The 23,299-nt window shown below is 32.2% G+C and overlaps 2 protein-coding genes across 6 annotated transcripts in view; one reads left to right on the forward strand and one right to left on the reverse strand.

The window, feature by feature from the left end:
- LOC118204605 (zinc finger CCCH domain-containing protein 10-like) overlaps positions 1–17,618 on the forward strand; it is a 34,591-nt gene extending 16,973 nt beyond the window's left edge. Inside the window, exons 3-6 of one of the 5 annotated variants that reach the window (XM_035376912.2) lie at positions 9,094–9,192; positions 12,649–12,781; positions 12,880–12,999; positions 14,788–17,618. The gene's annotated coding sequence lies outside the window, so the exon portion shown is untranslated. Of the gene's footprint in view, positions 1–9,093; positions 9,230–12,648; positions 12,782–12,879; positions 13,000–14,787 lie in introns of all 5 variants that reach the window. The other 4 variants (XM_085811272.1, XM_085811271.1, XM_085811273.1 and 1 more) reach the window with 4 other exon arrangements.
- LOC118179681 (kinetochore protein Spc25-like) overlaps positions 11,738–23,299 on the reverse strand; it is a 45,677-nt gene continuing 34,115 nt past the window's right edge. Inside the window, exons 6-7 of the mRNA XM_085811274.1 lie at positions 22,193–22,328; positions 11,738–11,943 (exon numbers count right to left, since the gene is read on the reverse strand). Of these exons, the coding sequence (XP_085667400.1) occupies positions 22,204–22,328 (125 nt within the window). The 3' untranslated portion in view covers positions 11,738–11,943; positions 22,193–22,203. The remainder of the gene's footprint in view (positions 11,944–22,192; positions 22,329–23,299) is intronic.

Raw genomic sequence — 23,299 nt, forward strand, 5'->3', positions numbered from 1 at the left:
ACAATTTTAATAATCAAATTAAAAATTGAAACGGAATAGTTATATATTTACACGCATACATGGCCAAATCATGATACTTGAAAATTTTGATAAGGTTTTAATTCAAAATTATGCATGGTTTTCTTCCATTTGAAGGAGATTTTAATTTCTGATAATTTTTACTGTGACAATGCATACAAAGTTAATGAACATATATTACTAAAAATATAAAGTATTGACAATGTTTAATATTTTATACAATAGAATACATTGTATAAAAATACATTCTTTATTAAGATATGCAGATCTGGCTTTTCCTTGCTTTGGCTATGGTCACTTAGCTTTGAAGCAGACGCCAATTTCGCTCTGTGTTCACTTGCCATAGAAACAAATAGTTATAACAACTGTGGCAAAAATGCCTGTTGAAATATTTTGAAGATCGGACAGTTTTTTTTTTTTTTTTTAGTTAAAAAAATCATAGCAAATGAGTCAGGACTATTTTTTCAAGAGTCCTTTGAAAATGGATGTATTAATATCTTGCTTTTTTGTCACATTTTTATAATCATTTTGTAATTCTGTTTCATCATTGTCTATTGTAATTTTTTTACAAGTCAGAGTTCTTGCATCATTTAAAGTTGGATGTTTTGCAGTTAAAGTCTCTGTTTTTAAGAAATGAAATTTCAGGTTTCTAAGAAAATTTTATTTCTGTGTAAAAATAAACTCCTGACAGGTTATCATTGTATTTGAGGCTAAAGGTCATAAAACAATTGTTCATGCCGAATATATTCAACAGGAATTGAAGGTATCATCTTTTGAAACATTCAGAAGTAAACAAGGAGCTGTTGCAAAAGTAAGGGATTACAAAAGGACTAATGTGGAGACTACTCAGCATTTCCAGAAAAAAAAGGGGGGTTAGATTTAGCTGTTTATTCATGTAAGAAATGGAAATTTGAAAGAGCAAATTTTTCAAATATAACTTTGGGAAAATGTACAGATTTAATGCTGAAAATATGTAAATGAGTTTACCGAAAGATTGGAGACAGAAGTTAGACTGCTTACATGTACATCTTTAGAAAATTTCTTCTTTCAGGAAATTGAATTTTCTTTTTATTACTTTTTTAGAATAACTATAAAGTATAATATGGGGATTTGTTTTAAATGTATTTAGTCATTTTTATATTTTTGAATCATTAAACTATATTTACTTTTAGTCTAATGAATAAATCTATTTTGATTGTCTGAATGCATTTTTTAGACTTTTTAAGTAACTTTAAAAATATTAAGCATATATTTATTTGTGTAATTGTATAATAAAAATGATTTATTAGAGATCATTATGTTTTTATATGCATTGCAGTTTGATTTAAAAGAAATTGATATTAATAATAATTTAAAGCTACATGACATAACAATTGATCTGTATACTTGCTACCTCTTCCTCCTCCCCAAAAAAACTCTGAAAATAACATATTAAGCTTGTGGAAATATTGATTATATTCTCTTCAAAGAAGCAAACATAAGCATAGCAGATTATATTTTTTATCTTGTCTGGATTAAGAAAATTTACAACTTTGAAAGTTGAATTTTTATTTCCAAAAGAAAATACTAATTTTATGTATCTGAGCTGTTAGTTAATTGTAAAAATTACTAGCTAATTTTTAGTTTTAAGCATTCTGTTTTCAAGGTTTTGTGCACTTTTGATTGAAAGTTAAATCAACTGGTAGAATAAGTATCGTATGTAGTATGAAATGCTTTCCATATATATGCATATTAAAACTGAGCATTAAAAAATTGCAAGGATGTGCATCCTGTAATGTACATATTATTGACAGTAATATGATTTTTAATTCATTGCTATTTAGTTTTTTTTTTTTTTTTTTTTTCATTTTCTCCAAATTAATTATTAAGATACATAAGATTTTAATGATTCTACTATTTGAAATTTAGCATGAGCACAAAACTCGATTCAATCCGAAATTAGAAAAGATTTAAAAATATTTATGATACATATTATTTTATGGTTTAAGAGAAGAACAAAAGAAACTATGTAGTTTTCAAAGAAGCAATATGGAATTTTTTTTTAACTTGTATTCATATTTTAACATATTCATTCTCCAAAAGATGGTTTTTCCATTTTTGTTTTCCCTTTGCAATCACCTTGATCATCATATTTGAAATCACAAGCATTGTCATCTTTCTTTGTATTTTTCATCATTCATTATTCTTTTCTTAATTGTGATCATGATTAGAAAATAAATACCTTCTAATGTGTTCTGGTGTTTCTGATTTCTTGAAAATATGTAATGACTATTTGTAACAGATATTTTTCATTACTTAACTATACAACTGTTATGCTAAAATATTTTCACTGCAAAAACATGAAAACAAACATAATAATGACAAGAGGTATAAAAATTAGTATCACAAAAATTCAGTTAACCAATAATATTATACTTCAGTTGTTTATTATTTAGCTTCCCCTTCATCAAGGGTTTTGGTATTTTACAGATGAAGTAATTTTTTAAATAGATAAACATCTTTTCCTATAGATGAAACTGGATAAGTAAACTGAACTATTAGATTACATTTCACACCTTCATCACATATTTTCATATACAGTGAAGCCTTGGTTTGTGAACTTAATTCATTCTTGAGTTTGTCATTCTAAATGTTCGTAAAACAGAACGTTGTTTTCCACAAGAATTAATGGATTAATTTGTCTACGGACTCCAAATGATTGTTTGAGTACTTTATGCATAAGCTCATGATACAAAATTAGTGGAACTCATTAAATATAATGCATATATAACATTAAGATATATACTATATCAACACTATATTAAATATATTAAAAAACAGGTAAAGATTTTACTGTGTCTGTACAAGAGGACTTGGCTAAAAGTATCATTTCTGTCTTTGAAAGAAAAATTTTGAGAAATATTTTTAGTGGCATAAGATGTAACAATATCTGGAGAAGAACAACTAACTGTAGATAAAGTACACTGCTCGACACTAAAAATGCAACACCAAGAAGGAGTGGCCAGAAAGTGATGAAATTTGGAAAATAGAGACAGCAAGCAGCAATAAGTGATCTTTATTTCAAAATGATAGTCAGAATACAGAGTGAGAACGGCGTCGGCTCAGTAGGATGTAGGTCCACCGCAGACAGCGATGCACGAAGATGCATGGCTGAGGGATGGCTCTCCATTCCCTTTCAACCATTTGCCACAGTTCGTCTTCTGAACAAGGTAGGGGCAGAGTCTGCAAACGGCATCCAATCACATCCCACACATGTACGATTGGTGACAGGTCAGGAGAGTGCAGTGGCCAGGGAAGCATCTGTATACCTTGCAGAGCATGTTGGCAAATGCGAACACTGTGTGGTCAGGCGTTATCCCACCAGCCATAGTACATTATCCAAGTATCGTTGGGCCGTCATAGTGCCCTGAATTTGAACTAGAGGCCACCTGGAATCATAGGCAATAGTGCCCCAAACCATTATGCCATGTTGTTGCGCGGTGGGGTGTTCCACAGTTACTGCCAGATTAGATCTGTCTCCGCGTCGATGCACACACGTATGCGGCAACTGTCACTGGATAAACAGAAGCATGACTCATCTGAGAACACGACGTTTCGCCATTCTGTCATCCACATTGCTCCAGTCCAGGACCATTCTAAACATTGGCATCTATGCTGTGGGGTCAATGGCAGTCCTTTTAACAGACGGCGTGAGTGCAGGCCACGTTCAATCAATCGACAGGAAATGATTCTGGTCAGCACGGAAAATCCAGGGTATCTTGCACATGCTGCAGAATCGCGGTACAAGTGACTTGCGGGACCGCCACAGCTTGTCGGCGGATGCGTCAATCCACGACACGCGTGCTGACGTCACACTGGTTGCACCTGCACCCCTTCCTCTTCCCACATTTCCTTGTCCCAACTATGTTCCCCGTAGCCTATGCACCGTGCTAGCACCCATGCGGGTATCAGCTGCGATTTGACGTAAGGACCAAGCCGCCCTTATCAATTCGATCACCATACCCCTTGTAAAATTGTCTATCTGCTGGAAGTGTCTTCGTTGATGGTGGCCTGGCATTCTCTCCTATTACACGTATGCTCTGGGAAAAAAATGAACTTTCTTCGATAAGTCATCTGGCAGAAATAACGACACGAATATTGCCCATTCTGCTCATATAAGGCAGTTCCGTTATATCTTACTTCACGTGCGTCAGAGAGCTGCACATTTCACATCTCGCATAACTCAGTAACGTGCGTCTACTCTTAAAATTTGCATAAATTTCTGACCACTCCTTGGTGTTGCATTTTCAATGTCAAACAGTGTATATAGTATAAATAATAAGTATATAGTAATAAGTAACTACATATAGTAAAATATATAAGGATTCAGAGAATAAATGGGCAGGACACCTGTGCAGAATGGATGAAAATCGTATAACTAAAAAGATCTTCATGGCCAGACCGTTTGGCACACAAAAGAGAGGGAGACCTAAACCTAGGTGGCTTGACTGTTTGGAAACAGACTTCAGAATTTTAAAGGTAACTAACTGGATGTCCAAGGCCAAGGATAGGACAGCTTGGAATTCAATTCTGAGGAAGGCAAGGGCCCATTCTGCACTGTCTGGCCATTGAAGAAAAAGTACAAAAGGAAAGTTGGGCATATGAAGAAAATGAAGTGAAAGGTACAAAATATTACTCCTTGAAAGAGAATTCTTTTTTGTAAACATATAAGGCAGCTACTGTTTTAGGGAGTTGTTTTTACTTCCTTGTACGAAGTAAAAAGGAAGTATTGTAATTGTGAAAAGTTTCAGGCAGCATATTTCAACGAAAATATCCATTTTGACCGCTATTGAATGCAATTTAACGATGTTTTTGTGTGATATATGTACATAAGGACAGAATAAAAGACTCGTTTCCTCCAAAAAAATTATAAAACTGCTCTAAAATTAGTTCTGAAGAGAATTTTTTGTGGCATCTGTACGAACATATGTACATGCGTACTCAAAAACGAGTAGCCTCAGAACGTTGAAATTTTGTATATAGGACTGCTATAACATGTAGATGTGCACCTTGTATTTTGGTTGCAATCAGCCGCACCAAACGTACATAAATATATTTATATATAGATATCCACTCTGTTACCCGGCTCAGTTTCTTTACTGTTATAGGTTTGTAAATTGTACATTTTTTGCTTTAAAAATGATTGAATTATGTTGTTTTTAACTTCCGGTTAAGGTTTTTATGCCTTTAGTAAATCTGTATGCAATATTTTTAGAATTATCAAAAATTTTAAAATTGTTTAAGTGCCGCTAAGCCTTTTTTTATATGGCGGCCATTGATTGTTTACATTTGAAACAGCAGACTAGTGGATTTGTTGCCAATCTAGAGAAACTTAGCTTCGCAACAACAAAGATAACGCTTTCATTTATTATTGCCAATTAAATTATGCTTAATCCTTTCTGGAATTTTTCGAGGAAATAAGTGTTTAAAATTTACTTCGTAATTTTTACTATAGATATTTTGAGTTTTTATGTATTTTTGCCTTCTCCCGAAGTGAGAACTGAATTAATTGAATGAGAAATACTCAATTGTCTGTTAAAAACTGTTTCTTTTTTGTTTTGTTTGCTTAATTTCTTTTATACATCGTTCTAGCTTTATTATAGTATTTGAATAAAACATGTGGCAATGATTATATAATTCTATTCTTTAAATGATATAAATTTTGTGCATTATGAGTTATAATATGAACGAAATATAATACTGTTAAGTGAATCTAGCGCTAGAGTGCTGCTATGGTAAACAAATACTAGAGTGAATTTTAAAGAATGCATTTATTCTGTTGTGGTTTATGCGCTGTCGGCAAAGTAAATTTAATTCATTCCAATAAGTTTAAATGAAATGCAAGAAAAAATGCATATAATTTAATATTCTGTAGAAGGAAGTCGTGGTGTACACATCAGATTTTTTAATCTTCATACTTCTGCTCTCTACGTGAGAATCACTAAGCATTAGTTCCATTAAAAATATAACCAATGTGATTTATTTCTCTGTACATTTTAAAATGGTCTTAAAGCAAAACATGGCATTGTCATCACAAATATTTACATAACATCTTACTAATGATTATCAGTTTTTTACCAAATGAGAGTTTGCACCACGCCCTATTTTGTATAAGCTTCGCACATAAAAAAAGTAGCAGCACCCTCCCTTCATTCATCTAAAGACATTTCCACGTCAGCCATCTTTTATTGCTGTCTCAGAAGTTGCTGAACTAATTTTTGTGGTCTTCTTGCAACTCTTCCATGTTTTAACTGTTAACTTCTAAGCCCAAGTTTCCACTTTTTTTTGCCAATATCATCAATAACAAACGCTTTCTCTGTATTACATCTCTCAAAGTCTCTGCCGGGAACTCAATCTGGCCAGTTTCTACCAAACTGAATTCAGTATCCTGCCAGCTTTGTTTATGTGATTTAAACAGTGGAGGGTTTTAAAAGGACATTTCCAGAAGTCTTTGAGCATTAATTCTGTATCAGAGATTACTTGAAAATATTGAAAAAGCACTTTGGTGTACATTTTTTTAAATTTTGATAGAACTCACTGATATAAGGCTATATTAGATAAGCCATGTTAGGAGGCAGTTAAAAAAATTTTCAAAGAAAAAAGTAGGTGCATTTTTTTCAGCAATAACATTATGTACTTACTGTGAAATTTTTAAATCAATAGCTATGATAGATTTTTTTAAAGAGTGCGTGCAAATATGAAAATCACCAATTTGAGAAAAATGGTTTTAAAGTTTCAAAATTTTCAATATATTTTCTCTCAAATAACACTAAAACAGTTTAAAACTGCCCAGCTGCAAACACCATACCCTCCTGTTATTCAACAGCTGTTACTGCAACAAGTTTGGCTCCTTTTCATGCTCTGCAAGCATCTATTGTAGACATCTCTGCCTTTATTTCGGCTGACCGAATATGATGTTCATCAGTGTCTGCTGCAGACTTGGCTGCATTATCAGCAATTCAATATCCAAGTTCATTCCTAGTATGTAATCGCCCAGATTGACCTTCGTTATATAACCCTCATTTACTGCTGTCTTCACAATATTATAACCACACCCAGAATTTTTAGGACACAATTTCCAAATCAAAGCATTCAATGATTCATTTGGATTCTGTGTTTGCCTCCTAAACACTTTTTAATAATAATAACAACACACTAATATCTTTAAATATACATCTTTGATAGCATCCATTACAGGTGGTGGAATTGAATTTTTATACTAGCCACGATCTCAGATTTCCACTCGCCCTCGCTCTTTGATATGTACACCACGAATCCTCCCCTGTTGGGCAAAAATTGTGAGTAGGTTCCACATCGGTTGAACGTTTCTGGTAAAATATTGCCCACACTGCCTTTTGCATATCTTTTACAGAATTGCAATGTTTCTAATAGCATTTCCATAATAAATTGTCAACTGGTTTATAATATCATCCGTAAGGCGACCTTTTCCACTAAGTTGCTTCCCCCTTCATTTCTTGCTTTCGTAATCTAGTGCCTATTTTTTTCTGAATGTGTCCAACATATTCAACTTTACCAATATACATGATGTTAACAGTAAAAATTAAAGCAATCTACGAGTGAATATTCGTAAGCAGCTGCGCGTACAAATATAAACAAATGTCAAGTGGTGATTTAAATGCCTGATCTGGCAATATTTACCTCAGAATCGTTTTTTTTAAATGTCATAATTTTTAAGGTTCTAATTCGTTTATCGTAACGTTGTTTGTTTTAACCCGTTCAGGACTAGCGTCCCATATACGCGACGCAGCTATTCTGCTCCTACGAGCCCAGCGTCACGTATACGTGACATTAAAATGGAACGATTTATTTGAATTTTTAAAAGCCAGTAAATGGAGCTAAGTGGTAATTGTTTTCAGATGGCCTGATTCATACAGCAATTGACCTTCATATACTGGCATTAGTTTCTGGTTTTGAGAGATTTATTGAAATAAACAAGCTGGAAATCACAGTTCTTTATAAGTACGCCTATGAATTAAAGGGTGTTTTTGTTTATTTTTGTTAAGTATTTTTTGTTTGTTTTTCTATTTATTTTGAAACTTAACATAAGCTTTCTTGCTTAATTAAAAAGTAACATTACAACAACATTAGGACAAGGGGAAAGACTATCAGCTTTCTCGATGCGTAATGCGTCTTGCTCGCATTTCTCAGGAAAGAGCCAGCATTTTTTTCTTACTCGATTTAATAGGTCATTTGTATATAATGCCTTAAATGATCATTATATATAATGCCACAGGAATTATATTTTGGGATATAATGTATATATTGACACGATCAGTAATGGATATCCCACCAATGGGGGGGGGGGGTCTTTCCTTGATCACTTTCCGGTAATTGTAGAGGCTGTTTTCGATTTAGAAAAACAGGAAGGCTTCTAATATAAACCTGATGTCACAGTGTTTGAGGATGAAATATTTCTGAGTGTCTTTTAAAGTTTTGTGACATGTGTTGGGGTTATATATAGTTTCATTCCGTTAGCCATGGCTAAAAGACCTTACTTAAAAACTTAAAAATTTTTCCAAAATCACCGGATACTCCACCTTTCCGTCTAACTGTAAGACAGTTTCTGAAAATTTACGTTGATAGAGGAGGTAATAAGGGTAGGAGATGATGCGTTGTGTGCGCTAAAACCAAGGAAAAGCGAAAGCAAACAATGTATTTTGAGTGCGAAATATGCAATGTAGATTCAGGTCTTAACTGCGTGTCGATTCTTGTTTTGAATTATTTCACACACAGCAGAACTTTTAAACTGGAATTTAATTACCTAGAGGTAATTCTTGTTCAGTTTTTTTTTTTTTTTTATTTCGTATTTGTAAATTTTTTTCATGTTTATAGTATATACTTCTGTGTCTATAGTTATGATTTTAGTATTTTGCCGGTTTAATTTATTTCTATTGTGATATTCTTTATATTAATACGCATTAAAAGAAGTACATTAACAACTCCAAAAATTGAAGTCGTAATATCAAAATGCTGATTTTATACGATTTTCTTTTTTCTTTTTTTTTGTAAAATTAGGCTTAACTGCTGAAAATGCGTGGGCCGTTGGCGACGATCCATTTCAGAGGGTCCAGTTCCGTGACTGTGCTTCGTTCTCCCGGCGCTGGTCCTTAAGAGGTTAACAGACTCAAAAATGTTTACAGTTTCTAAAAATGTAAAAAAATAAAATTTGATTTTTTTGAATGTGTAAAGGTCTCCCCAAATCACAAAGCTTTCATCTGATGGAAGCTTAAGTCTCCACTTGCTTTTTGACATAGCAAAAGAGACTATCTATCATTGAATTGTACCAAAATGCTATCTGCTCATGAGTGATGTATGTTTTCTTTGCCATTTTATTAGAATAAAGCAGTTTTGTCACAGTTCAATAATTAATGAGAAAGAAATCTTTCAGATTTTAATTCTCACTAAAACCCTGCATAAATTGCACAGCAGCTTTTTTGTTTGCACTTCCAGCTTCTCCATGCCTGATTACCTTATTTTCTTAAATTTCTCAAACCACCTTCTACTTGTTTAAAAATATGAATACCATTTGGGATAATTTTTTATCAGATGGTGATGCAATTGCATTTAAAAAAATTATAACACTGGGAAAATATTCGATGTAACAAACGCAGAGTTTCAAAAATAGTCAATTATTATAAATACAGTGATACCAAACTTGAAAATTTAAAAATGAAATTTATTATCATTATTTTAGTTTGTCAGCGGCACATAAATTGATGACTTTGGAATAATTAATAAATCTCCCTGCACAATATACTGGAAAATTTTTATAAATTATTGATTTTTATATAATTACTAAATCTAGAAATCTTTCTGTTTTGTGAAACTTTTATTTCATTCACATTTATCTCTATCTAAATAGAAAATAAGAGAGTGATTATTACAGTTTTCATGATTAGAATTTTTAGTTTTGAAGGAAAATATTTTATTGAAATGATTAAATCCAACAAGACTAAAACTATTAACTATAAAGCTATAAATATAAACTTTTATCAGTAGAATAAATCTAATGATAAAAACGTGAACTCACAGATATATCAATAAAAATAATAAAAAACTGATAAAGACTTAACAAAGCATAAAATATATATATATATATATATATGCAACAAAATCAAACTTACTTTTGTATGTTTAGAAGGCTGAAGGCCATCTTTTGTACACTTCTTAAGTCTGAGTTGGAAAGTTAGAAATGGAAACTATTGGAATGTTTTTATAATGGCTAGAACACATTAATGAGGCATCATATGAAATTGAATGATCACAAGAATAAATTCATCTAAAAATTGATAAGAATCCCTGCATGTTCTTCTCTCACCTAATACAATGGGGCTTTGAGCTTGCTGGAAGGTGCAAGGTTGATGGGGCAACTACTTCTGATGTCAAAGCTTCCTTTCGCTTCAGTGTCTAGGCTTTTTTCTGTTAAGAGAGAGGGGGGATGTCTTTGTGGAAGATTTTAAGGAACTGACTTGCATTCACATTACACATGTGGAAAATCATGAAACCTGTCATGCAGCCAGCCATTTGTAGCATTTGAATCTGTGGGCCCAGATTTAATTATGTTGCTTGGCCATTGGCAGGTCATTTTTAATACTGAGATGAATTCACTGAAGATATGATGAAGCACTTTTTTTTAGAATAAGGGCTGATAATAGTCAAGCAATTTATATCCATATTACTATGGCAATAAATTGCTATGTTGATTGAGCAATCAACCTTTCTTAGTAAGGAGGCTGACTTTTTTTTTATTTCTGGAAATCCTCTGGTTGTTAGTTTTCCAGCCAAGAGAATGATCATTTATTAGATTTCATTTTCAAAATATGAGAATTTCTTGGTAGAAAACAAAGAGTAAGGCCTGAAAGTTAATTAGGAAAGTTCATTTGAAGAATTTAATAATGGGTAATTTAAAAATTGCTTTCTTAATAACCTTAATTTCAGTTTCAAAATTTGAAGCAAGGATGCCTATAGTTTGTAAGTCTTCAAGAAAATCTCTGCAGAAGAATTTGCTTCAGAAGCACAGCCATCAATATAGAGCAGTAGCTCATCTGCACTGGAATATTCAGCTGAAATAAGATTCGAAGAAATACACTCTCAAGGCAGTGAGGATAGGTTCATATTTTTTTTTTCCTTAATATAAATGAAAAGGTTTTAATAAGTATTTTTAAAAAAGTGAATAAATGAAAAATGTTTTATGAAGCGTAATGAAATTTTGTTTACTTTATTAATGCAGTAAATTATAATTTTAAACATTTTTCATTTTTAAGTTATTCACATAAACAGTATTCAAAATCAGCTTTTCTGACCAATTGTTTGAAGTAAAGCTTATTCTGACTTGCATATGGTGTAGTTTCAAGAGAACTATTAAATTATCTCACTTTCAGAAAAACCTCTTTATAAAATTTGGATAAATTACTCATTAGGTTTTCTGCTTAGCTAGAAAGGAAGTGAATTTGAAAAACATGCTAAGATTATCTGTCTATGGGAGGGATGTGTTTATGGATAACTTACATAATTCCATTCTGAGTTTTGAGAGTTGCATTTAATCATTCTTCAGTAATGTTGCTCTGCATTTCATTGAAAATTCATTTTCATTAATAAATAAATTATGAAGAAAAAAACAATGATGTCATAACACAAATACTATAATAATTAAAAAATATGAAGCTGAATATCCTTTTTTATTGATTGTTATTAAATTCAAGTAACAGTTACAAGGATCCTCTTCATATGAAACAGTAAAACAAAAATACACAGATATCATTTTATATATATATATATATATATATATATATATATATATATATATATATATTATGTACATTAGGTTAGAATCTTGAGTCACTTCATAGTATGTGGCCTCTTTACCTAGGAAGAAAGTATGAAATACAATACCATATAAAAATTATATTGTTGTAAATTAAGCTTAGATAATATTAATCAAAATTAATATTATTTATATTAATTTTGATAGGATAGATTTGGAGATATTTATTGTTAATTTTATTTTATTTAGTGCCTTTTTTTTTTTTTTTTTTTGTTTCAATTTCGGATGAAAAGAAAAGCTATGTGCTAAGTATTAGTTATTTTTTGTTTTCTGTTTAAACTAAAACAAAACAATGATAAATAGAAATGCCATTATTTTATTTTATTCAAAATATAGAGAGGCTTTTCATCTTTTAGACAACTTTCATTATATTTACAAAAATATTTTAAGTAAAATTTTCGTGGTTTTTTTTTTTTTATAACCCTTTTTCACAACTTTCCTATACCGTAATTTCCAAGACAGCCTTTTGCAGTATCGGAAGAGGTATTTTATCCCATTCCTCTTAAACAGCTTTTCAAAATCTAAGGAGGATTGTACGTTAATGTTTGGATAATCAGATTTTTAAAAACCCAAAAAATCTATGGGTGATACATCAGGAGATTTAACAGGGAAAAGAGTCGAGGGTATGGTCTTGATACCAATTTCTTATTCTATTTTCTTCAGGAAATTAACAGTGGAATTTGATGTGAGGCTGTTTGCTTTGTCTTAATGCAGTTTTACTTAATTTCTTATTCTATTTTCTTCAGGAAATTAACAGTGGAATTTGATGTGAGGCTGTTTGCTTTGTCTTAATGCAGTTTTACTGATTGATGGCACTGTGGACAAAGAAAAGGTATTTCACATTTGAAAACTGGATATCAGATATGTTCCTGATAATGAGTTGATCTTAACATTCTGCTCTATTCTCTCTACTTTTAATTTGCCATTATATGAAAAACCAGCAACAATCATAAATCTTTTTGAAAAACTTTCTTTAGATTCTTTGGACCATGTTTTAGGGTTCCACTGAAACAGGAGAATGAAATTCCCTGACTTTTCCAGGTGTGTGTAAGAATATTCCAGTCTATCTGCGTAATGCACGTTGGCTGAGCTAAGAGGTAAATTAATTCTGGTACCACTTGAAAACACAAAAATTTGCCAATTACATGTGACTTATATATAATCCCAAAAGCATTACTATTATAACTATAATAGGAGTTGTTTTCTCCACTGAAGATTGAGATTAGAATCTGCCCAATCTGGATTAAAAAATGTCTTTTTGCAGACAAACGAAAGAAAGAAATCTGTTTAATGATAATTTTAAATAAATTCAGATAGTTTAATTTATTTTGCAGCATACATTAGCAAAAAATATGTGCATTAATTTTCGTGATGGTATATCATTATTCTGCTAGAATTAGTTTCAGGATTATGCCAGAGAAAATTTCCTGAAATTTTAAAGTATTATCTACTAATACTAAATAAATTTAGCGGGAAGAAGCAATATTAAATGATACAAATAACATTTAAATAAAGATAATACTTAAAAATTGAATTAGAATAATCAACGATATTTTAGTGAATGTAAGTTATATTAAATGGTTAGCCTACGTGAATGATTACTATTTTTTTTAAAATTTTACTGCAAAATGACAAATAATTTATTAAAAGGGAAAGTTTAAAGGTTTTGCAGTAAAATCCTAGTATACGCTACAGCCTTGGCATGATTTTGAAAATTGTCGGCAACACCAAAATGGCCCATTTACTGCTCATCATGATGTCGCCAAATCCTGTGTGTACCATACACGGAGGTTAGAATGGAACACATGTAGGCTATTTTAACCTCTATGATACCGTATACTGGAATTAAACTGATTTTGTTTTATACGAGAATATGTATTTTCTTTAGTTCAACATGCACATGCGAGTCTCTCGATTCTCAAAGTTACTGGAAACCAAAGTTGCTGTGAAAATTGGCTCTATGATAGCTGGCCGAATGGAGCTCACATGATACATAATTCACCAAGAAAGTGATCCCTTCCAAAGTTGGCACAAAACTCGCTTTTTGTTTTTGGAATCACCATATGAAATACCGCGACTTTTCCAGATTTTGCTAAAATATTTATATTCCTTGACTTGATTTTGCAAATGTCCTTTGACTTGGGAGATTTTCTTTTAACATGAAAGATCTTACCTTTGCAACGTTTGAAACATTCCGTTTTTGAAATTGGATTTGTATTTGGAACAATTTTTCCACTTGAAGTGAAAATTTGATATATTTTTCTCTTTTTTGTTAACAATATTATCTATTGTAGATTTAGATATCGAAAAACCATGACTCTGGCAATGTTTTTTGATAACTAGATAAGAATAAAATTTCTTTTGAAAGAATGTAAACATAGCCTTCCATCCATTGCTTCTTTAAAAGTGCCATGAAAACAAAACTGTCAAGTAGCAGATGATAATTTGTACTTTCAAAAATATAGTTGCAGTTAAAAAAAAATTCAAGCAGATGATTCCCCCCCCCCCCATAGTGAAGTAAAATCATCTAAAAAATAAGCGAACAGCCTCTGTATTTGTTAAAACTAAGTAAATGAAACCTTAGTAAATTAGTAAAACTTCTTCTTATCGATATTCTAGATACTTGGATTTCATTCTAGGAATAGTGAAATTAAGTTTGCTGTGAACTTTTTTTGTTGATTTAAATTATTTTTTAATTAAAATTCTATAATTATAACAAATGATAGATATTTATTGTTAATTTTATTTTATTTAGTGCCTTTTTTTTATTTTGTTTCAATTTCAGATGAAAAGAAAAGCTATGTGCTAAGTATTAGTTATTTTTTGTTTTCTGTTTAAACTAAAACAAAACAATGATAAATAGAAATGCCATTATTTTATTTTAGATGAACTTCTGTCGTATCACAGTTATTACGTATATGCTGAGAGGAAAATGATCAGTTGAACAGATAGGCTACAACCCTAAGTAGTCTGGATATTTATATTTTATTGCATTTAAAAAACATGCATAGAATCAAATGAGAAAGAAGAAACATGCCAATGTAACTTTTAAAATTTGGCAAAAAGCAACCTTGATGCAGTGTACATTTTGAATAACACTTTATGAATTTTGAGGGCCATCAGACATGGATCCTTCTTCAGAGAGAAAAAAAAAACTCTGGTTGAGATGGGAGAAGCAACTACTATTTTATATTGAGAACAATGCGCTGATTAAAGTGAATGTGAACTAAAGACCATCTCACAAGAAAAAGAGTAGCAAAACATGAAAAATTATTATTGTAAACGTCCAAAAGTTTTAGCACTGGAATTAATGCCCCTAACTAAAGAAGACAAAATTTTGTGAATATGAAAAGCTTCAAGGAAATCTAATTCACAAACTGTTGAAGCTTCATGGATAATTTTAACAAAATTGAAGTTTTATGAAGTTTATGACAAGAGTACCCTGCTGTGATTAGCCACTAAATATTTATGCTTATTTATCTTTTTCAGACATAAGATTCATATTCTTTGATGCAAAGTTTGAATGCTTTTTTTTTTTTTTTTTTTTTTTTTTTAAGTTTAACTGATATATCAAATCACAGTGACAAGATATGTTATAAATTCCCCAAGAATTTAAAATCATTAGGAATAAATTTTATTGATAAGTGACATAAAGATTTGAACGTTGAATGTCTAAAGAATCCAAGGAATTTTGTGATTGATAGAAGGATGAAATGAAATGACAACAAGGTTATAATAGTTGTTTCTAATAACAGAATATCTTTTAAAGGGTAAAACTAATATTTTTTAAAAGCCTTATATCAATGATCATAGGAGAAAATTCTTTGTCAGTGGCAAATGATTTCATATAATTGAGTTAATGAGAAAACAAAGATTCTGAAAGACACACTTTAAGAGCACAATATATGTAAAAGTTTAACAAAAAAATTTGTATAGAGAGGCAAACAAACAGATAAATAGTGATGTTGAAATTCAATTCATTTCAGAAAAATTAGAATATCAATGAAAGGAAAGGAATTGTCAGATTCAATTTCAAAAGTGATCTAGATAGCTGGACCAATCAATTTGTAACAGATAAAATCTTGGTTAAATATTTTATTGCCATCAAAAAAGGGGAATATGTCATTAACATAGAAAATCCAGAGCAAAAGACAGTTTTACAAGTAGTTTAATCTCAGAATAGGCTCGTAAAAGTCAGCAAGTACTGGAATGAGGAATTACCCATAACTAATTCTTCAATTTGGCAATAATAATTATTTTGGGAAATGCAGCGAGTCTGAAAACACACAGAATTGTGAGAATCAAGATCAGTGTTATAAATGTACACTGGTCTGCAAAACTTAAGCAACAATGTAAATTTTAATCAAATAGCTATGAAATTGCAGAAAAGAGTTTCTTGCGATCAGTACAATGGACACGCAATTCAGTAGAAAGGTCATACATATGCAAATGTCAGGAACAAAACGTCACAGGCAACGTGAACGTAACGCAAAACTCGTGCGGTCGGCGCGATTAACTTAAGACTACAATAAAAGGAAGGACGGGGGTCGCAATTAAAGACATTCACTGTAAGTGCAAGTTAGTTCTTTCATGAAATATGGCTAGAAGAACTCACCTGGATGACTCCACACGTGGAAGAATGATTGGAAAGCTGGAGGAGGGCGTAGTGTGACCTGTATAGCTGAAGAGTACGGAATCAACAACAGTGTCATTTCGCGCCCTTGGGAAGCCTTTCAAACCATAGGTACAGCAGTTAGAAAGGTTGGTGGTGGCTGTTCCAGGAAAACAACTGCTGTGGAAGGTCGATATATTGTCCTGCAGGCGAAAAGAACCCAAAACCAGTCAGCAAGTGCCACAGCTCAGCAACTGTGTAGAGCAACGGGGTGACAGGTGTCGCATTTTACGGTGTCCGGACACCTTCACAAAGGTATCCTATTCGCCCGCCGTCCTGAACGCTGCATTCCTTTGAAAGCTAGCCATCAGCGTCACTGTTTAGAGAGGTGCAAGGAGCACAAAAACTAGACATCTCATCAATGGAGTCGTGTCCTCCTTACGGATGAGAGTCGTTTTAGTGCCACAAGCGATTCTCAACGGCAGTTGATTTGGAGAGAGGTCGGGACACGATTTCATCCCAGTAACATCACGGAAAGAGAACGTTACGGCAGTCCTGGAGTTCTCGTCTGGAGAGGCATTATGCTGCACTGGAGGACCGAGCTCCCTGTTTTCGACAGAGGTTCTGTAACCGGAGATCGCTGTTGTCGGCAGGTGATCCTTCCCCATGTGCATCTGTTCCGAGGGGCCATTAGAGCAGACTTTGTTTTTATGGATGACAATGCACGGCCACACCGAACTCCTGCTGTTCAGAAACTACTGGAAAGTAAAGATATCACTCGAATGGCTTGGCCAGCGTACTCCTCTGATTTAAATCCCATAGAACATGTGTGCGATGCTTTGGGGAGACGTCTTGCGGCACGATTACATCCTCCGGGGAACAACCAACAACTGAAATAGATGCTGATTGAGGAATGGGAACTCTTACCTCATGATCTGTTGGGCAATCTGGTGCTGAGTATGGAGAGACGGTGCGAAGCAACCATTGCAGTAAGGGGAGGGCATATTCCATACTAAGTAAAATGTGCTTGTTGGTCTTCCTCATGTACAGACAGTCATGTGTAACGATACTATGAATTCAATAAAGCCTGTTTTTGTCTGATTCCATACTGTATGCATTGTATTCATTTCCGCGCAACTATGCTTTCGTTATCATTTAAACAGAAAATGCTGTCTCTCGTTTCTGAATTTCATGTCTCTCGGATAATTTCTCGTGGAGTTATGGCAAAAGGAATAGTTGTTGCTTAAGTTTTGCACACCATTGTATGTTTCAATAATATGAATTCAATTAACCCCTTCCGGTATGATTTAATAATGAAAAAGTGTGCATGAAATAACCATTTAATTTTTATTTAAAAAAACTTGTTTCATTTTATAATTCTTACATATTCTCAATTAATATTCATTTTTACATATTGTTAAATGACATTAAAAACGATAAAATTAAGAAAAAATCAGAGCAAAACTTTAATAAGGTATATGGTTAATAGTCTTCAAGCGTGTGATACTTTTCAAGACACTCTGGTTAAGTGCAAAGGAATCCTGCATTGTTTACACTGCCAGGGAGTCTCACTTCTAATTTTATTCTTGTAACACACACGGCACCTCTTAGTAGGTTTTCTTTTATTCTGAGTTAAAGGAATGTATTCTGGAAAATGTCCCCATCTTTTAGCCGGCAACCTAGCCGGGGTGTCACTACATGAAGGACGTCCACGGGTTTTATAATCCGGTAGTATAACTTTTTGTAGGATTTGTTCTACTATGTCCAGTCGAAAGCTCCCAATTCCGATTTTGTTGGTATTATTGATTTTGCTACATAAAACATATGAATTGTAGAGCGCAATGTCAAACATGTAAAAAAATATTTTCTTATATCCTTTCATATATTTTCGCATAACCGGAAAACACGCCAACTGTTAATCATTTTTGTCGATGCCTCCCATTCCGTTATTGTACTCAATCACACAACTTGGTTTTAAAACATTCTCCTCTTTTCCATCTTTCCTCTTTCTCTTTTTTCCCATATCCATGATGTCAGCATTACAATGTTTGCTGCTGAGTATATATACATCTCTTTTGTCACACCATCTCAAAGCTAGTAAACCTCGACTGGAGAGACTTCGAACTTCTCCTCTTCTCAGTTTTGATTTTGAAAGCTCCTTTGGCATGTTTTTTCGTATGGTTCCAACAGCGTTCGTATTGTTTTTCAAGAAATTTAGGAACAAATTTGGAGATGAATACCAATTATCCAAATATATAGTGTATCCTTTTCGTAATACATGCTTTGATAGTTCCATCACCACACTTTCTGATGCGGGCATATCACCAATCTTGTCTTCACCGATATATATTTTGAACTGGCTACAATATCCGGACTCCGACTCACACAGTTTATAATATTTTATTCCAAATCTTGCTCGCTTGGATGCAATAAACTGCACAAAACTCAATCGACCTTTATATTTCATCAAAGACTCATCAATAGATATACTATTTTGGGGAGTGTAAAGGTTAGTAAATTTATCATTTAAATAATTTACTATATTTCGAATCTTTTCCAATTTATCGTTGTCGTCCGCTTTTTCATTATCTGCAAAATGCAGGAAGCATGATATAGCTAAGAACCGTCTGAGAGACATAGTCTGTGAAAATACTGGCGTATGTAAATAAGGCCTTTTCGACCAGTACATTTTTAAATCTGATTTTTTTATTTGCGGCATAATAATGCATAGCGCGAAATATGCTTTCATTTTGCCGACAGTTGCAGGAAACCATTCTACATCTGTTTTCTTGTTTGGACAATGTTCTTTCTTTATTACTTGTTCTGCATACCTGTTAGTTTCTATTGATAGTATTTCCCAAAAGTTCACATTCAATACTTCTTCAAAAACCTCTAATGGCTTTAGATTAGCACTTAGTTTTTGCATAATCAGAGGGTTTACACCAGGTATTCCTGTAAATTTTTTTAATTCAGGCACATTATCTATTTCCTTCCAACACCATTCTTCCGATGATGTGTCTACGATTCCAGAAGGTTCATTATCATCATCACTTATTAGTTGCCTAACACGTTTTCGCTTTCTTGGTAATATTTCACTATCATTGTCTTTATTATCAGTATCAGGTAAGTGTACACTTATTTCTTCTGATTTTTCATAATCACTCCAATCACCTTGACCTTCATAGTCTGCAAAACTCTTATCCATTATGGTATTTACTATACAACACGTTTTTCCGGTATTTTTCCGTTTCGCCGGCGCAAATCTCGCCAAGCAGAATTTATTGCTTTATTGGCGACAACACACAGTATACACGTAAAAAATGTTAGCAAATGTTAGTTCTAAGATGTTTTTTATTTTGAATGCATAAATAAAAAATATTTAAATATTGAATTTTGGAACAATATTGAAAGAACTTTTCACACCATTTAACTGAAGTTAATTCTTCACACCAACCATAAATAAATCTTACACACTTCATGAAACTCAACACTCGGCGACTTTATTGCTTGCGCCGGCAAAATAGAAATTTGCGTTGGCCAAACGGAAAAGTACCGTTTTTCCTTTACAGAAATATATATTGACCGATGCTCACACTAAATTTTTACAAGAATGAAATCTTGAAGACTAACAACAATTCGGCCATGACTTGTACCAAGAAATTCTAGTGGTAAACAATATGTGATAAGATCTGCGATATTTCCACAAGTAAAAAAAGTGTTGCCAAATTCAGTACACTAGAAATTTTAAACTAAATTAATTATCATATTCAACAGTATGCAAGACGAGTGTAGCTCGTCATTGTGCGATATGGCATGAAAAACCAATGACAAGTGTAGCTCGTCATTGTGAGATATGGCATGAAAAACCAATGACAAGTGTAGCTCGTCATTGTGAGATATGGCATGAAAAACCAATGACGAGCTAGACTCGTCATTTTACCGGAAGGGGTTAATATAGTCCCCTAGTTATCTTTTGAAACTGGCTCCACCGATCATTCATTAGTTTTGGATAATAAATACCTTTTTTAAGGAAAAATGCTTTAATCTCTATTAATAAGGATATGAAACGTTTGAAAATGTTTCCTCTTTATAACCAATATACTTTGTTATGTAGCATAAGATCTGCATTCTTTGTATTTCAAGTAAAAATTCTTTAAATTGGCAATGATTAATAGCTTTAGCTATAGTGGAGTTAATCACCAATTCCATAACCAGCAAATTTCTTCTCGAATTGTCTGTGCACGGAGCCCTTTTTGATGAATGATAAATGGTAAGTAAGTATCTTGTGACTGATAAATAAACAATTGTACTGAAATCAGTACAATGGCCCAATTTTAATACATCAGTAAAAATCTTACTAGAATCAGTACAATGGCAATTTTAACTAAATAATGTAAAAATTAATTTTTATTTAAAAATATCTGGCGTTTTAGTTTTTAAACATTTCTAAATTGAAGTTTTTTGATATTATATGCATCCCAAACATTGTTTATGTATTTTATGTTGTCTAAACTCAGTTACTAGGAAAATCTTTGTTTCAGACACTGAAAAAATGTTCAAATTTGAAAGGTCTAAGAAGCTAAAAATTTTGAAACTAAATTTCATTTTTACGTTATTTGGTTTCTCATTCAAGTTAAAATTGCTATTGAATGATATACTGATTCAAAGCATTTCAGTAGTTAAAATTTGGCATATGACAATTACTATGACCGCACAATTTGATGTATAATAGCCGAAAACGGTACCAAAAAAAAAAAAAAAAAAAAAAAATTTTTTTCCTAGTAATAATATTGGCGGATATGTTTTCATGCTTGTGAAAAATTTAACCTTTTGAGGCCGAGGCTTTGGTAGCAGTAAAAGCTACTAAAGGACGGGGAATCTTGAACCAAATACTTTCCCCCTTTAAGAAATCACCTCCTATTTGCAAAAAAGATTCTTGTGTGTAGTTTAATGGATTCTCAGATGGGTGCATCTATGTCGCAAAAGGAAGACATTTGAAATAGATAAGTGGTTAAAACCCTAGAGACGTCAAATTTGACATTTCACCCCACGTTTCAGCCTGGAAAATGGGGTAAAAAGACATGGCCTTTAAAGTGGACAACCCGTCTTTTCAAAGAGAGGACACTATGGCCACTATAATGGCCATCCTGTCTTCAAAAGGTTAATGGCCTTTGTGGTGCATTTTCAAGATTTTCTTGCTTTTACGCACACTCGCTTGCATGTGCTATTTTGTGGAAGAGCCACACTCTATTTTGTGGAGTAGCCGAAGAGCCACAGTTTGCCAGCCACTGTTCTGCAATATGCAAATGTCTGTGCCTGCAAAATGAAATTAGTTACGCACTGTCTTTAAGCCATATTCTCATACACAAGGATCTGAAGAGGATTAACACATTATTAAATACTTGTCCAATGACTTTTGATTTTTCAGTTATAATTAGCTTTTCCCAAACTGGGAATTTTTAGCATATTTTTATTGCATAGTTATTTTTAAATCAGTGTCTGAAATTAAATATTTTAGATAAACTCTAATGTAAAATACTGTTTTGTTTTCTATTCTTGACAGTTTTATATCCACATGCATAAGTAAACATGTTACTTTGAATTTGAATAAATTTTTGCAAATAATCTGGTAATAAAAAGTTTGGTTAGATGTAACATTCTAAGAAATTGTATATTACCTGTTGGAATTTTAATTCAGATGTAAAGCAGAAAAGCGTTTTCTAACTTTGACTACAAATGTACTAAGATCATTGGTTTTATTTAAATCATCCAATAGTTTCTCCAGATCTTCAATGGCTGGTGTACAGTTTGAAACTGAAAAAATATATTAATAATGAATTTAAATGAAGGTCTCAAAAGAAATACACTATTAAATGCAATTAAATATGTTTTAATTAAAAAAATCATAAAACAATGTATGCTTCTTAACCTTCCAAATTGTGAAGTCATATATATAAATTCAACAATATTTTGTCCTGCCAACTTGAAATAAGCACATATATGCTTTTTACATGTTTAAAGCAAATATTTGTTTCTTGGATTTTTTTAAGAATTTCTATAATTTACTGAATAACTATTACTAAAACATTGAAATATCACAGATGGATATAGTGGTAGTGATCAATACATTACATTGATATATATTCCGTAATGGTAATTTTAAAATCTATTCTTTGTTTTGTACTTTTCAGTTTTTATTGCAGTATGAAAAAGCTAAAATAGCTTCTGTTTTCTCTCTATTTAGATTTTAAAAAAAAAGAAAGAAAGAAAAATTCAGTTTTTAAAATTTAAAGAATGAACTAGTTATTTTTCTTCTTATAGTGATTATGTTTCCTATAGCTAGATTTTGAAATTTTACAAAACTGTTATCAAATTTTTCAGAGAGATACAGAAAGTATACAAACAAAATATACTCATACTGAACTTAGTTTAAACTAATTATTAATAAGGGTTTATTTTACATTTCAATTTGAAATTTATTCTAATTTAAAAATTAAATCAACACATTTTGTATTATCTACCAGTTTCAACACATTCTCAGATGGCGATGAACATTGAATTCTTCTATTCATACGTTGTTTACCCCTTATGATATCACTGCATAAGCAGGTGTTCTTGAGTATTACACACATCCATGTCCCAATAGTCACAGATAAATGTCATCTAAAGTAGAATATAGTGGGTTGCTGAAAAAATTATGACACTTTTTTTTCTATGCTTTTCAGAGGTCATTTATTTATATAAAAATATAACTATACTAATTTATGCTTGGAAATCAGAGGGTA

Source organism: Stegodyphus dumicola, chromosome 2 (genome assembly GCF_044657685.1).
Source record: "Stegodyphus dumicola isolate Sdum_Otavi_A_Nest chromosome 2, ASM4465768v1".
Classification (NCBI taxonomy): Eukaryota; Metazoa; Arthropoda; class Arachnida; order Araneae; family Eresidae; genus Stegodyphus; species Stegodyphus dumicola.